At 50.6% G+C, this 15,791-nt stretch overlaps 1 protein-coding gene across 2 annotated transcripts in view; it reads left to right on the forward strand.

Moving 5' to 3' along the window:
• Bdh1 (3-hydroxybutyrate dehydrogenase 1) overlaps positions 1–15,332 on the forward strand; it is a 36,604-nt gene extending 21,272 nt beyond the window's left edge. For both annotated transcript variants that reach the window (XM_051149732.1, XM_051149733.1), the window contains exons 3-7: positions 2,777–2,843; positions 3,718–3,828; positions 5,896–6,037; positions 12,614–12,766; positions 14,642–15,332. In XM_051149732.1, the coding sequence (XP_051005689.1) occupies positions 2,777–2,843; positions 3,718–3,828; positions 5,896–6,037; positions 12,614–12,766; positions 14,642–15,111 (943 nt within the window). In that variant the 3' untranslated portion in view covers positions 15,112–15,332. The remainder of the gene's footprint in view (positions 1–2,776; positions 2,844–3,717; positions 3,829–5,895; positions 6,038–12,613; positions 12,767–14,641) is intronic.
• Positions 15,333–15,791: the final 459 nt, after the last annotated feature.

Consider the following 15,791-nt stretch of genomic DNA (forward strand, 5'->3'; position numbering starts at 1 on the left):
GCCCGTGAGCCCTCCATTAGACACTGCCACTGGCTTGAGGATGCTTCTCTGACCCTGAATGAATCCTCTCTGGAAGCGCCCTCACAGACAGAGCTTGTGTCTCTTGGGTCGCTTCCAAATCCTGTCAAGTTGACAGTTCAAAGCCACCCACCATGCCAGCTGGGGTAAGAAGGTCAGGCCTTAGGAGGTATTGTGTTATAGAGGCCACTTTCATCAGCGGGTTGGTGCTGTTGTGCCAGATGACTAAGACACACCCACAATCCCCTTCTGCCAAGTAAAGTCACAATAAAAACTGTCAGCCTAGGAAGGGGCCTCACATCTGCCAACACCTTGATTTCTAGCTTCCTAGCTCTCCAAACTGTTAAGTTTTCACCCTTTATAATCCACTGTGTTGTTTACAAGTCACACTTACTATGGTCTGGCCTGAGACAGGTGGTAGAGAAACAATAGAAGAGATGTTCAACGTCATTAGTTATTAGAGAATTGAGAATTAAACCCATGGTAAGATAATCATGCATGGTTTTCAACACGGCTAACATTATAAAGCTGTGGCCCGGCATGAAATCACATGCCTGAAATCGCAGCACTTGGGGTGCTGAGACAGGAGGATGCTGGCCAGTTTGAGTTAGGCTGATTTACATAACAAGTTTCATGCTAGCCTGGCCTGCATGAGATCCTATCTCAAAACAAAAACCAAACCAAAACAAACCAAAACAAACAAACAAACAAACAAAAAACCCAAACCAATAACAAATAAATAGAATTTTTAAAAATAGGGATAACATCAAATTCTGGGGAGTATGTGGAGAAACTGGGTGCTCATACATTTCTGCTGCGGATGCAGTATGCTGCCATGGCTCTAGGACTATAAACAGTGCCCCAGTTTCTTTAAAAATCAAATATTCACCTTCCATATGACCCAATGATTGCACTCCTGGGATCTTATCCAAGTGAAGTGTGTTTATACAAAATCCTGCCCAGGAATCTTCATAGAAGCTTTATTCACAATAAATCTAAACTGGAAACGACCCAGATGACCTCCAGAAAGTAAATAGTTTCCCTATTGCCCAATTTGAGGAGCTCGACTTAAACACAAAAGGAAAGCCTGTCTCCAACAGTCTGGACGGGTTTCCAGAGAGCAACACTGAGTGTGGAAAGCCAGACCCAGAAGGCTATGCACTACACGATCCATTTTATAACATTCTCTTTGGTCTTTTTGTTTGTTTCTTTTGTTTTGTTTTTCGAGACAGGGTTTCTCTGTGTAGCCTTGGCTGTTCTGGACTCACTTTGTAGACCAGGCTGGCCTCGAACTCACAGCGATCCACCAGCTTCTGCCTCCCAAATGCCGGGATTAAAGGCATGCGCCACCGTGCCAGGCTCATTCTTTTTGTTCTTACTGTTTTGTGTTTTTGAGTCAGGATTGTACTCTGTGGCCCAGGCTGGCCAGGAACTCCCAGGGTCTTCCTGCATCAGCCACCTGAGTATTGGGTTGCAGATTAAGAAACCATGCCTGGCTTAGCATTGTTGGAAAGCTAGTTGTAGTGGTAGGGAGCAGAGGAAAGGGAGTGTGTGGGTGGGTGTGGGGTGTGTAGATGTGGCTCTAAATCAGGTAAAGAGAAGGATGCAAGAAGCGCTGGAAACGCTCTGCATTGTTGCTGTATCTTTGTCAGTGTCCTGGCTATGATATTGCACAGTTGTGCAATGCTACCATTAATGGACACTGGGCAAGTGGTACCCAACATTTCTCTGCTTGCTTGCTTTTCTTTTCTCTTCCCTCTCCTCATCCTTCCCCTGACCTCCTTTCTCTCCCTTCTCTCTCCTCCGGCTCCCCCTCCCTCTTTCCCTAGTACTGGGGTTCAACTCTAGGGTTTTGCCTGTGATAGGAAAGCACTAGACCATTGAATTGCATCCGCAGCCCTACTTTTACTTTTTATGATAAGGCAGGGTCCCACCAAGCTGCCCAGGATGGCCTTGAACTTGCGATCCTCCTGATTTACGTGCCTGCCTCCCCCAAGCCCAGCTCTGCACATTGTATCTTAACAGTGTGTATATCTGTAATTATCTCCAAATAAAAATCAATTATCAGGAAGCACCATTGACCTTATGGAGAGTTAAAACATTGAGGTTTTACTTTTACTTAGAGAGAGAGAGAGAGAGAGAGAGAGAGAGAGAGAGAGAGAGAGAGAGAAGAGAAGAGGAGAGGAGAGGAGAGGAGAGGAGAGGAGAGGAGAGGAGAGGAGAGGAGAGGAGAGGAGAGGAGAGGAGAGAGAGCACACGTATGGAGATCAGAGGACAATTTGCAGAAATCAGTTCTCTCTCTTAGCATCCCACACCTGGCAGGCTTGGCAGCAATAACCTTTACCCTCTAAGGCATCTCAGCAGCCTGCAGAAGGCTCTTTTCTGAAAGCATATGCACACTGTGATGACCCCGGATCACTGATTGTCTCTGTACCCTGGGAAGCAGAGAATGAACATTACTGGAGTAGGCCACGGGCCAGTCAAATTTTGACGTGGCCTCTAAGAAAAGGAGCCTTTGGGTTGCCTTTCTCAGGAAGGCATCTCCTGTATCGCGGCTGAGATGGCTGCTGCAGTGGCTAGCTGCTGGTGGAGAGGGGTCTCTATGCAGGACAGCAGTCCCCAGAGCCTGGAGTGGAGAGAACACCAGTGCTTCCTTAGCCTGGATGGTGGTTTAAAGTGTTTCAAGGTGCTTCTGCCCAGGAGTGGGGTCTGGAGAGGGACGAGGACCTTGCATTCATGGTTTGCTGTTTTCTTACAGACACACACTGTTGTTTTATCCAGTCACCCCTGTCACCCGCCGGACTTACGCCAGTCAGGCAGATGTGGTGAGTGGCAGCTAGCTCCCTAGGAGTGGGTTGGGGTGGGCCGTGTGGGACCTTAGGCCTCAAGCTATGCTCTGAACCCTGTTCTTACTTACCCCTCCTGTGAGGCCCTCCGTCAGTAGGGAGGCCCTCTCCCCATACATAGGGGAGCAGTAATGGCATACTCTAACCCTCCCAGTCAGGGAGTTTGTGGAAGGCCTGCTGGGAAGCAGAGATCTGGGGGTTCAGAGTAAGGCTCTGGAGTCTTCTGCTTCAGTCCTGTATCAACTATAGTGAACACTTTGAAAGCATCTCTGTTTCCTTCTTTTGGGGTCAACCGACCTTTTCATAGGAATCCCCTAAGGCCATCAGAAAATGTATATATTTACATAATTATTCAGAACAGTAGCAAAATTACAGTTAGGAAGTAGCGACAAAAATGATTTTATGGTTCAGGGGGGCGGGGGAGGTCACCACAACATGAGGAACCATATGAAAGGGTCACGGTTGAGAACTACAGATCTATGGGGTTATGGTTGGGGGGTGGGGAGCAATATGAAGAGAGCACCGTACACTCAGGAAGCCTAGCTTTGATGAAGGTGACAAGGACAGTGAGCATCAGGGTGACTGTAGAAGACGACACTGAAGTCCTCAGAGTAGGAGTCATTTCCCCAAGGCAGCATTGGTGGCAGCGACTCCAGGTTGGATTTTGGCTTCCTGACGCTGAGTCCCAGAACACCTTGGTGCTTGCAGTTCTCCAGACAGCAAAAACCAATAGGAGGATGAGGCCTGGTCACCCAGAGTGTGTTAATATTACTACCCAGAGGGGTCTGGGGAGGGCTGGCTACTCCACTGCAGGATCTGGGGTTCCTAACATGAGTCTAACCATCTAAAACAGGGCACCGGCAAAGCTGTCCTGGTTACAGGTTGTGACTCTGGATTCGGGTTCTCTTTGGCCAAACATCTGCACTCAAAAGGCTTCCTTGTATTTGCTGGCTGCTTGATGAAGGTAAGACTGGGGCCATTTTCTTCACCATTGTCCGAGCACAGTTACTGTGTGTGTGTGTGTGTGTGTGTGTGTGTGTGTGTGTGTGTGTGTGTGTGTGTGTGTTTCTAACACCTGTTGCTAAAATGGCCTACACCTTTTCCACTTCAGTCTTATTTGTTTTACATAATCTTTTACATGTGTGCATGTATGCATCCATCCATCCATCCATCCATCCATCCATCCATCCATCCATGACTCCTTATGTCCATCCATCCACTGCTCCGCCATTTATTCACTTGCCAGATGATAACAATGGGCCTGACACTTTGCTACATGTTCTGGAATAAGACTGGTCCAAGATCCAGTATCTTAGTTAGGGTTAGTATCGTTGTGATAAACACGATGACCAAAAGCAAGTTGGGGAGTAAAGCCTTTATTTTGCTTACACTTCCTGCATCACAGTTCTTCAGAGAAGGCAGTGAGGGCAGGAACTCAAACAGGGCAGGAACCTGGAGGCAGAAGCTGTTGCAGAGGCCACGGAAGGGTGCTGCCTCCTGGCTTGCTCCTCATGGCTTACTCAGCCTGCCTTTTGATAGAACCCAGGACCTCCAGCCCAGGGGACTCATCCCTACCATATCAATCACTGATTATGAATATTCCCTGCAGCTTCCCTACGGCTTGATCTTTCGGAGGCATTTTCTCGGTTGTGATTCCCTCCCCTCAGATGACTCCAGCTTGGATCAAGTTGACATAAAACTAGCCAGTGCACCCAGGGAGCTCTCTGTACAGTGTGGAGGACACGGTGCATAGACACAGCTGGGGAGCTAGGATGAAAGTGTCTCAAGCTTGTTCAAGTTTGCTCAGGGAGAATGCAGGGAAAGGAAGGGGTTGGCTCTGATTGACAGGGGAGGTGACGTTTGTTCAGGGCTGTGGGGAATATAAGTAAATATTGCTGTCATAGGTGGAGACGTGGAGCGATGACCTGACAGACAAGAAGGGACGGCCCAAGCTTGGAAATGTAGAGCTCGCTGCTTCAGGACGTCAGGTGGCATTTAGGGTACAGGAAGGGAAGTACTAGGACATGTGACTGCAGATATAAGTAGGGGACTATCCCCCAGTTCAGAGAGCTATGTGGCCCCCACGGTTCACTTTTAGAACATTCCTTGGCTCAGTATTTTTCTTTTTGGTTCTTTTTAGTTATCCTCCAGCGCACGCGCGCGCGCGCGCACACACACACACACACACACACACACACACACACCCCTCAAGCTTTGGGCAGCCACTAATTTCCATCCCCCAGACTTGTCTTTTCTGGTGGTTTCTCACATTACACTCAAGGTTGCTGCGATTATTTATTTTGCTTTTTAAGATATGTGTCTTTCATGGAGCACAATGTTTTGTTTGTTTGGTTTTAAACAGAGTTTCACTGTGTAGCTCTGGTTGGCCTGAAACTCACAGAGATCCCTTTGTCTCTTCCTTCTAAGTGCTGGGATTAAGGTGTGCCCCGCCACACCTGGCTTTAGCATGGTTTTGAGAGTCACCTATACTGCAGTACGTGTCTTATAGTTAATTTCTTTTTCTAAAGAATATTACTTGATTATATGGATAGACTACAGTATACTTTTGCTCATTTGTACAATAGATCAACTAGATAAAATCCTTAGAGGTTTTGTTTTTTTTTTTTATGTGTATGGATGTTTTGTCTGAATATATCACATGTATGCGTGCTGCCCCCAGAGGCCATAAGAGATGTCAGATCCCCTGGTTGTGAGCCACATGTAAGTGCTGGGAACTGAAGCCAAGTCTTCTGCCAGAGCAGCAAGAGCTCTTAATTGCTGAGCTATCTTTCCAGCCCCAAAATGTATTTTAAAGGCTTCCATAAAAATAAACCTTCATTCATGATATTTATTTAAAAAAAAAAAACTAGATGGAGTTTGGCTGTTTTGAATAAAGTCACATGCATGTGTTAGTGTAAGCCTCAGGCTTTGCAAGGGATTGGAGTCACTCCCTACCTGGGCTGGGTCCTCAGTTCAGAGCCCGCCCCAGTGTGGGACAGACAGAGGTGACTGCATCCCTGTCTCCCCCTAGGACAAAGGTGATGCTGGGGTCAAGGAGCTGGACAGCTTGAAGAGTGACCGACTGAGGACCGTCCAGCTCAATGTCTGCAACGTTGAAGAGATAGAGAAAGCAGTGGAGACCGTCCGCTCCGGCCTGAAGGACCCCGAGAAGGGTAAGAGCCTCCTGAGACTGCTGGGTTGGTATGTGGCGCTATTCTGGGGTTCCCGCCCAACGCTGCCCTCCATTTGCTGGCACCGTGGCGAAAAGGCTTCTCTTTTTGTCCTTTAAACTCTTCCTCCTCAGTAAAAGGAAGTGGGTTAAATTAAACATGCCTGTGCAACAGGGCAATAAAGCATAGCCAGAGGCAAGTCTAAAATCTGTAGAGTGACAGAAGGGCATACTGGTTCAGGCCAGTCCATCCAGTGCTCTTTGTGTCCACTTTGGGCAGGCACTGGGCTGAGTGGTGGGGACACAAAGATAGCTAAAACACCCTCTGTCCCTGGGGACTGTACAGGTCAGTGAGTGGATTGATTTCTCTATCAGGGAGCATGGCATGGACGGGGTAGAGCAGGGAGAGGGGGCTGAGTCCAGTGCCAGGGTTATGGCGTGGATGGGCAGTGTGGTAAAGAGTTAGGGAGGTCATGCTGGAAGGAGGGCCGAGCATGTACAATGATGGGAGCAGCCATGGTGTGCTGGAGTGTGGGAGGTGGCCCCATCCCATGGTGTGCTGGGGTGTGGGAGGTGATCCCAGCCCGTGGTGCGCTGAGGTGTGGCAGGTGGTCCCAGCCCATGGTGTGCTAGGGTGTGGCAGGTGGCCCCAGCCCATGGTGTGCTAGGGTGTGGCAGGTGGCCCCAGCCTATGGTGTGCTGGGGTGTGGCAAGTGGCCCCAGCCCATGGTGTGCTAGGGTGTGGCAGCTGGCCCCAGTCCATGGTGTGCTGGGGTGTGGGAGATGGTCCCAGGCCATGGTATGCTGGGGTGTGGCAGGTGGCCCCAGTCCATGGTGTGCTGGGGTGTGGGAGATGGTCCCAGGCCATGGTGTGCTGGGGTGTGGCAGGTGGCCCCAGTCCATGGTGTGCTGGGGTGTGGGAGATGGTCCCAGGCCATGGTGTGCTGGGGTGTGGCAGGTGGCCTCAGCCCATGGTGTGCTGGGGTGTAGGATATGGTCCCAGGCCGTGGTGTGCTGGGGTGTGGCAGGTGGTCCTATCATCAGGTTAAGATTGGTGGTGGCAGTAAATGAGGTAGGGGACTGTCTGATTTGCAGAAGGTGCCAGAGAGTAAAGGAACTGTCCTGAGCCTGAGATAATGGCCTGGTTGGACTTGTGAAGCGCTCTCTCTCTCTCTCTCTCTCTCTCTCTCTCTCTCTCTCTCTCTCTGAAGCCTGCATCTGGGTGGGGACAGGTGGGTTTAAGAGGAATATAGGTGCTGCAGTCCTGAACATAGTAGCAGGCAGAGCTTGCTAGCCGTGCTGAGAGAACAAAGCTGGCAGGCTTGATTTGAATGTGGGGATGATGAAGAGGCAAGAGGTGTCTTTTTGTCCTGCATAGCCAGTGTCCACAACTGCAAAAACAAGATGAGGAGTGAGAAGACATGGAGGTGCTCATGGGACACTGTGGGGGAAGGCGGTGTCCAGAGGGGAGGTAAGCAGTTAGGTCCAGGGGACACTGTGGGGGAGGGAGGTGTCCAGAGGGGAGGTAAGCAGTTAGGTCCAGGGAGGATGGAGACAGGTGCTACAGAGGTTGGCTACAGTGCCTGAAGGCTAAAGGCATAGAAAAGCTGGTGGTCAAAAGATCTAACATTACAGAGGCTCCCTGAGGCCTGAGTATCTTGTATCTTCCTCTAGTTCTGGGGTACCATTCAAGTGGAACCCTGTGGAAGGGCCAGTCTGTGTTGTTGATCTTAGAGCCCCTTGGCAGGCCAGGAAAAGAGGGAAGCTCCCTGCCCACAGCTGCTGAGTGGGGGTACCTGTGCTATGCGGCTGACCAAAATTTGCCAGGCTGAAAAATGTCACCATCTCTGGGAAGGGCCTGTTCCACGTGGCTGTTTGTTTGTTAGGGAGCCTGTCACTGGTGTCACCTCAGCAGTTCTGTGCTGTGTTCTTCAGGAACAGCCTGTGTGTCGTGGACCCACTAAGCATCTCTGTTTAACAATTAGCAAGGATAGTTGGTGTTCCTGGAAAAAGGCAGCTTGGGTCCCAGTGGGATGATTGCCAGCCACATAGCCTGCCATTCTTCCTCCCAGCATGCACCCAGAGCAGCTAGGGTGTTACCTTCACACACTCAGAGGTAGGAAAGTAAGCAGCAGCACCAAAAGGCCCCCAGAGCCACAGCTTTGGGACTTGTGATTGACAGATCACAGCTGGGATCTGTAGCCACTGCTCTGCCACTCATCATATCCCGCCTTAACCGTACTGCAATTTGCAGGGGAAAGATTTGGAATGTTCAGGTTCTGAGCCAGAAAATAAAAGTCAGGCAGCATTTGCGTGCCTGCTTCTTGCCACTCTTTCCCATCATCTCAGTCTACCTCCTCCCGCCGAGCAGTGCTGACTTTGACCTCCAGGTGGCGCCCTACCAGAACTTCCCAGCAGTTGTGTTTAACTTCCCACCCAGACAGGATAAGGACAGGTGTGCTAGTCAGGCACACGCCTTTAATCCCAGCACTTGGGAGGCAGAGGCAGGCGTATCTCTGTGAGCTTGAGGCCAGCCTGGTCTACAAAGAGAGTCCAGGACAGCCAAGGCTATCACAGAGAAACCCTATCTCAAAAAACAAAACAAACCAAACAAATAAAAGGACAGGTGTGCTCCTATCTTGGGCACATTTTGATACTGATTTTTATTCTGGCTCCGTAGAACAGTCTGGAAGCCAGCCTCAGGCACTGAGGTAAAGGGGACTCTCTGCTTACAGTGCCCCGCCGTCTTCCATTTGTCCCACCTACCCTGCTTTGTAGGACTCCAAGGGCCTGGACATCTGGAGCTTTGGCCAGCTCAACCCACTCCAGAAAAACATGTTCACACATGCTGAGAGGCTGAGAGGCTGGAATCATTGTTTACCAATCAGTAAGCATTTATTGAGTCCCTGCTGTCTACTTGGGTCTATGCTTGGTGCCTGGAGGGCTCTGACCTGTGAGGAGGAGCTTGGAGCTGGACACCAACCTCGTGGCAGTTATGCTGTGGGCAGGAAATACCTCACATTGAGCATGTCCCTTGGTCTGGGACGGGGAAGATTATTTACCCAGATCTTCGCCTCTCCAGAGAAGTGTGACTTGGGTGTGAACCAGGTCCTGTGTGGGCTTCAGTTTGTCCATCTGTGAAATGGAAACGTACGTCTAGTCATCCCTTGACTGGTCTAGACCTCACCACTGGCACCTGTGGCAAGGGGCCACAGGAATGGGAGGTACTAGAAGGAGAAGGGACTAGCCTGGCCACAGGTCCACAGCAGAGGTGAAGGATAAAGGCTGAGGCAGGGAGACCTGTAGGGGTCTTCTCTGACGGCATGATGCTGAGGTAAAAGAGGACATGAGCTAATACAGGAGGAAACAGAACTGACTCTTTGCCACAGGACAGAAAACCGACAGCTATGTGAGGCTAAGTATGGGGGCTTGTCCTCAGACCTGGGTCCAAGTCACACCTCTCTCACCAGGTCCCTGGTGACACTGAGCACAGGCCAGCCACTCGAAGCTTCAGGTGCCTCATTCAGCTATGCGCTGGATTAGCACATACTGTGTAAGTTAGTCATGAGGGCCAGGTGACATCAACAAGTGGCACTTTGGGACCTGGTAGTTGTCCTTTTGAGCATCAGCCACTTTCCCAGTCCTGGGTGACGACGCATTGGGTAGGAGGAGTGTATGCGATAGCCCAAATGGGGAACAGAACAGACCTGGAGACTCAGTGTGTCACTTGGGTTTAGGGTGAGTTAGCACTATGGCGCTCAGATGGGAGGGGCTGGAGGAGGAGGGGTGGGTGGATTCATGCCTCCCGAGGGCACAGGGGAGGTGATGTTGAGGCCCTTCTGGGAAAGCAGCTGCGCTGTTGTGGTTTGTTTAGGACACTGACCGGCTGGGGATTCTGGAGAGCTCCTAGGTCGACCCCTGCTACTTGTCAAGTCAGCAGGCCTATCACGCAGTGTACTTTCACAGGTCACATTTAATTAATCTTTATTGGATAGTGGTGCCGGGTAAAATTGTTCTTTTTAGGTAGAGCATGCACGCAGGCGTTTTTATAGGTCAAGTGATACTGCCCCATCTGAATCAAACTCGGTGCCGATGGAAAATTCCATAAACATGAGGTAGAAGAGGAGATTGTCCCAACATTCAGGAGAGCAGAGAATGGAGATGGGGACAGGGCCATAGAAGAACAGGGTGAGCAGTGGATAGAGGTTGGAGTCCAGAGTGGCGTCACGGGGTAGAGAGGGTAGGGTGGCCTTGATCTTGCTGGGTTTTTCCTTTGATGAGTATGAAGTGTCCTTCCTCGCCTCTTTTGATTAAGTTTGGCTGACATTCTATTTTATTAGCTACTGGGATGGTTCCTCCAGGTTTCTCCTTGGTAGGGTGGTCTCGCGGGAGCTCGGTTTAAAGAAGGTTCACAGTTTTTCTGTGTCGCCCAGGCTGTCCTGGAAGTCACTCTGTAGATCAGGCTGGCCTCAATCAAACTCAGAGATCTGCCTGCCTCTGTCTCCCGGGTGCTGGGATTACAGGTGTGTGCTTTGCCGCCACGGTGGCTTGAAGACGGCTCGTTAGGACATGGGGATGCCATATTTGTAGACATTCACTCTGGTTTCAGCTCCTAATGTAGACTGTTGAAAGGCGGCTTCTGGGGCAGGGGACAAGTTGCAGCTGCATAAAACAAGAAGGGCGGACAGCTGTGGTTGGGGGGGAGGGGTTGGGGCTGGGGCCTAAGACTCTTAGGCGGTGGCTGCTAGAGAGGCTTCGGGCTCTGGGAAGCCAGAAGATAGACCTGGGAGTGTGGAGTTTTCTCATATGCCTCGGGTTGTGCCTCGGGGTCACAACTTCAGCATGATGAGCTGCAGGCAGGAAGCCCCAGCAGGCAGGAGGCGGCAGGAGGATGCTCTTTGGACACTTAGTTGAACCAGCAATTTCCTCTCCTTAATAAATGCCCTTAATTCCCCATAATTGAAGGAGAAGGCACCAGAGGTCAGCTGACCAAGCTTTAATTTGGGCAAGACGGAAGGAAAGCAACTTGGAGGCCAATTATTTGGTCACTTACACACTCATTCCCATGATGCCCTGGGAGAGTGAGGCTTGGGCCTCACAGGCAGTGAGCAGTCACTGTGTCTGCTGGAGGCCCTGCAAGGAGCACTGGGCTTTTAGTGACAGGAGATCAAAGACAGGATCTCCACAACAAAGGTTCAGGACCCCACTCTGCCCTGAGGCTCTGGCCCATCCACTTTTTACACCCCCCAAAACCAACTCAAAACAGGCCCTGAAAAAAAAAAAAAAGACCATATTCCTTTGGCTCAGGTTCAGCTCTGCCTCTGACTTAATAATGAGACTTAAAAATCTGTCTTTTCCCTTGACAGCTTTGGTTTCCCTTCCTGCAAAAATAGTTTACAGACAAAATAAACTCTAAGAACTTTCCAGAACCAACACTGTCTGAGGCTACAAAAGCCAGCTGTCCCTTAGTGGCTCTTGTGTAAAACAGTCAAGTGCAGAATGCTGGGAGAATAGGTATCCTCTCAGAGCCTGGAGGAAGAGAGGCACCCACAGAGTTGGGGTGGGGGGGCAGTGTTAAATATGTGACCACCAGCAAACAGCCACAGGCTCAGAGAAGAACAGTATTGTTAAGAGTCCAGAGGCAGAATGGGGTGGGGCAGGGCCTGGTCATGAACAAGGCTTGCCAGCAGAGCCCATAACTTAGTGGGTGACCTTGACAGTTCGTGCCCTTCTGTGAACTTGGCTTGGAAAATTCCCGAGGTTTCCCTGGCTGCTGGCAAAGGAGGGACAGCAGAAACAACAGCAGAGTCGAATGAGTAGACGAGGGGTGTAGACTTGAGGTCATAAGGAGAGGGCGATGCCTACCTTCGTGACTTCTCTCTTGCCGTGACAAGCACCGTGACCATCGGGAGGGAAGGGTTTGTTTGCCATATAAACTTAAACATCCCAGTTCATCGCTGAAGGAAGTCAGGGCAGGAACTCAAAACAGGAGCCTAGAGGGAAGAACAGAATCAGAAGGCATGGAGGAGTGCTGTTTACTGGCTTGCTCTATGTGGCTTGCTCAGTTTGCTTCCTTATGAACCCCAGAACCACCTGGCAAGTCATTGTATCATCCAGGGAGGTCTGGGCCCTTCCTAATAGAAAACACCCTATAGACTTGCCTACAAGCTGACCTTATGGAGGCATTTTTTTTTCCCCAATTAATATTACCTCTTTTCAGAATTGTTTAGGTTTGTGTCACGTTGACAAAAAAAAAAAAAAAAAAAAAAAAAAAAAACCCAGCCAGTACAGTGTTGGAGTGATGCAAGACACAGGCTCAGTGACGAAGGGCTGAGAATTGATTCAGCCAGTGGTGACGTGAAGCCTGCATGTTCTACCGCAGGGACATTCTATGCGCGTGGCCAGGGTGTTGGGTGTCTCTCACCTTTAATTCTTTGGTTAACTCTAGAAATGTTTTCTGAGAGCCTTGTGCAAGAGGCTGGGTAGCCATGGAGAAAGAGATGGAAGCAGAAAGGCGGCAGCAGGCTGGTGGCTGGCATTGGAGCCCACATGGTGACAAGCTGTGTCCTCTCTTGTCCAGGAATGTGGGGCCTGGTTAACAACGCAGGCATCTCCACCTTTGGGGAGGTGGAGTTCACCAGCATGGAGACCTATAAGGAGGTGGCCGAAGTGAACCTTTGGGGAACAGTGCGCACCACAAAAGCCTTCCTCCCCCTTCTCCGAAGGGCCAAAGGTGAGTTGGGAAGACTGTACCTGCCAACACGCATAATAATAGCGAGTCTCAGAGCCATGGTGGGCTTGGGAACGATGGTAGGCTGAAGCACACGGCCAGGTAGGGGAGAGGGGTCTGGAGCTCTCAGAAGTGGAGCGGATGAACTGGGCCTGTTGGTGTATGTCTGTAAACCCACGTGGGAGACCGAGGCAGGAAGATCTTAAGGCTAAGGTCCATCTGAGCTAATAGTGAGACCCTGTCTTATAAGTGTGCGCGCGCGCACACACACACACACACACACACACACACACACACACACACAAGCTTTGGCTGTCCTGGACTTGACGTGGCACATACCTTTAATCCCAGCACTGGGGAGGCAGAGGCAGATGGATCTCTGTGAGTTCGAGACCCACCTGGTCTACAAAATGAATCCTGGACAGCCAGGGCTACACAGAGAAGCCCTGTCTCAAACCGCACCCCACACCCCACCAACACCAACAAACACACACACACACACACACACACACACACACACACACACACACACACACTGCACACTTACTTAGGCCTTGGGGACAGCAGCAGCTTCCCCTCTAAGAATCATTCTAGGGACAAGGTGACCTGTGCTCCAGATATGTCTGTGTGCTGTTAAACACATTTTAGCTTAAAAAAAAAAAGAGAGACATTGTGCTGTTCAGTCCAAACACGAGACAAGAAATTTGGAGGACTGACAGCCTGCCCGAATCATATAAGATAGCCAACTATGATCAAAACAGCCTTGAAAGTCATAAGGTCCAGATTTTCTCCCTGGAGCAGCAAGCTGCTGTGACAACAGGGACCCGATCCCCAGACCTGGCTCAAGGTCTTGGCGGCACAGGAATGAACAGGGTGCTGCGGCCTGTAGTCTTTAATAGGCAGTTCAGCTTTTCAGTGACGTCACGCTTAGTAGTGCATGTTTCTTCCTGGGGACACACCTTAAACAGGCTGGTCTCAGGTCAACCTGGACTGAACTCCAGCTATGGCCAGAATAGGAGAAGTTGCGATGGGCCCCTGCACTCCCAGGCTGGGCCCGTGACAGAACACTTTTGAAGTCCCCATTCTCTCTATGCCTGAGTCAGTCAATGGCCCCTCATGTCCAGCTTTGAAATCAGCCTTGGAAAACATGTCCCTGCCTCTCCCCCGTACCCCCCAACTTCCCTCCTGGCCCTCTGCCTCCCCTGCCCCTGCCCCTACCTCCCCTGCTTCCCTCCCCCACCCCTCTGCCCCTGGTCCAGCCCACTTCTTTCCAGATCTGGTATTGGAATGAGCCCACCAACCCAAGTCTTCCTCTATTCTGGGGCATTCTAGACCCCCTCTCATCAGCCTCGTCCTGAGCCCTCTGGCTTCTGCCCTCTATCTCTGCCCCTGGCCATGGCAGCAGTCAGTAACCACCTGGACTCAGCGTCTTCCTTCTCTGTGTGTCTGACTGAGGAAGCTGAACTTTAAGTTCCCCAAGAGGGAGGAGGAGTGGTTTGTGTTTCTACCTGACCAGCATCAGCCTCTGCTTAGGATGAACATACAGGTCACATGGCCATGACCACACCATCGCCCACATGCTGCCATGCTCCCATGCTCTCAGTGTGTGTGTACACCATGGTATTATCACAAGGCAGGCTGTGGCGAGTTATCAGTTAGCTGTGTGCTGCCTATTTCACTCCCCAACCCCACTCTGCCCCAGCACACAGGTTTGTTTCCCCTTCCCTCCTCCTGCCTGGCATAGCAGAGGCCTTGAGAAACATAACACTGACTAGCTGGGTGGTCCAAAAAGGTTCCCCATGCCTCTGGATCTAAAGCTGTCCCTGCCGAGCCCAGGGCAGTGCTACCTGAGCAGACAATTGCTGTCTTCTTCTATAGGCCGTGTGGTTAACATCAGCAGCATGATGGGCCGCATGGCCAACCCAGCCCGCTCGCCTTACTGCATCACCAAGTTTGGGGTAGAGGCTTTCTCCGACTGCCTGCGCTATGAGATGCACCCTCTGGGTGTGAAGGTCAGTGTGGTGGAGCCTGGCAACTTCATCGCTGCCACCAGTCTCTACAGTCCCGAGCGGTTCCAGGCCATTGCCCAGAAGATGTGGGACGAGCTGCCTGAGATTGTCCGCAAAGACTACGGCAGGAAGTACTTTGACGAGAAGATTGCCAAGATGAAGACCTACTGCGACAGCGGCTCCACGGACACATCCCCTGTCATCGATGCTGTCACACATGCCCTGACCGCCGCCACCCCTTATACCCGCTACCATCCCATGGACTACTACTGGTGGCTGCGAATGCAGATCATGACCCATTTTCCAGGCGCCATCTCTGACATGATCTATATACACTGAAGAGCCAAGGGGCCCCTGTGGCCTCGGCCGGGGCACCTGGTGGGAGGGAGAGGGATGAGGGTAGGGAGTTCATACAGTTACCTTTTCATTAAACACTGTGGATTATCCACTGTCTTAGGAAGACCTATTTTAGCATTAACCTTACTTGTTTAACTTAGTGAATGGTTTGGGCCTTCACAAACGTGGGGGCACAGGTGGGGGTGGCCCCTAACTTCAGGGCCAACATGTGCTCCAATCTATTGAGTTGATTTTATACAAGGATTTGTGGGTAATATCTTTATATTAAAAACAGATTATTAGAATAGAATACAAAAATCATATTTAAGCCAAAACATCCATTCAAAGTATTTATCCCATTTGATCCCTAAGCAAGCCTCATGAGTAAAAAGAACAGATTTTTTTTTCCTGTGTGCATGAAAGAATTTTCAGGTTACAGAGGCCATACAAAATACCTCTTTCATTGTGTCCAAGGCGTCCCACTCGCACTCTGTCATGGCTGTAAAAGCTCAACACATTTGTGTTCCAGGGACACTTTGGACCCATCAGTCCAGGAACCCTCTGACCAACTCTGTGTCTTCTCTTGAGCCAGTCAGTCACACCAGGTGCCACTGTGTTTCTCTGCACACCTATGGCACTGTGTTATTGGTGGGCTGAAGCCAGTCACTCTCAGCTGGCTGGGG

The sequence above is a fragment of the Acomys russatus genome, chromosome 8, assembly GCF_903995435.1.
Source record: "Acomys russatus chromosome 8, mAcoRus1.1, whole genome shotgun sequence".
Lineage (NCBI taxonomy): Eukaryota > Metazoa > Chordata > Mammalia > Rodentia > Muridae > Acomys > Acomys russatus.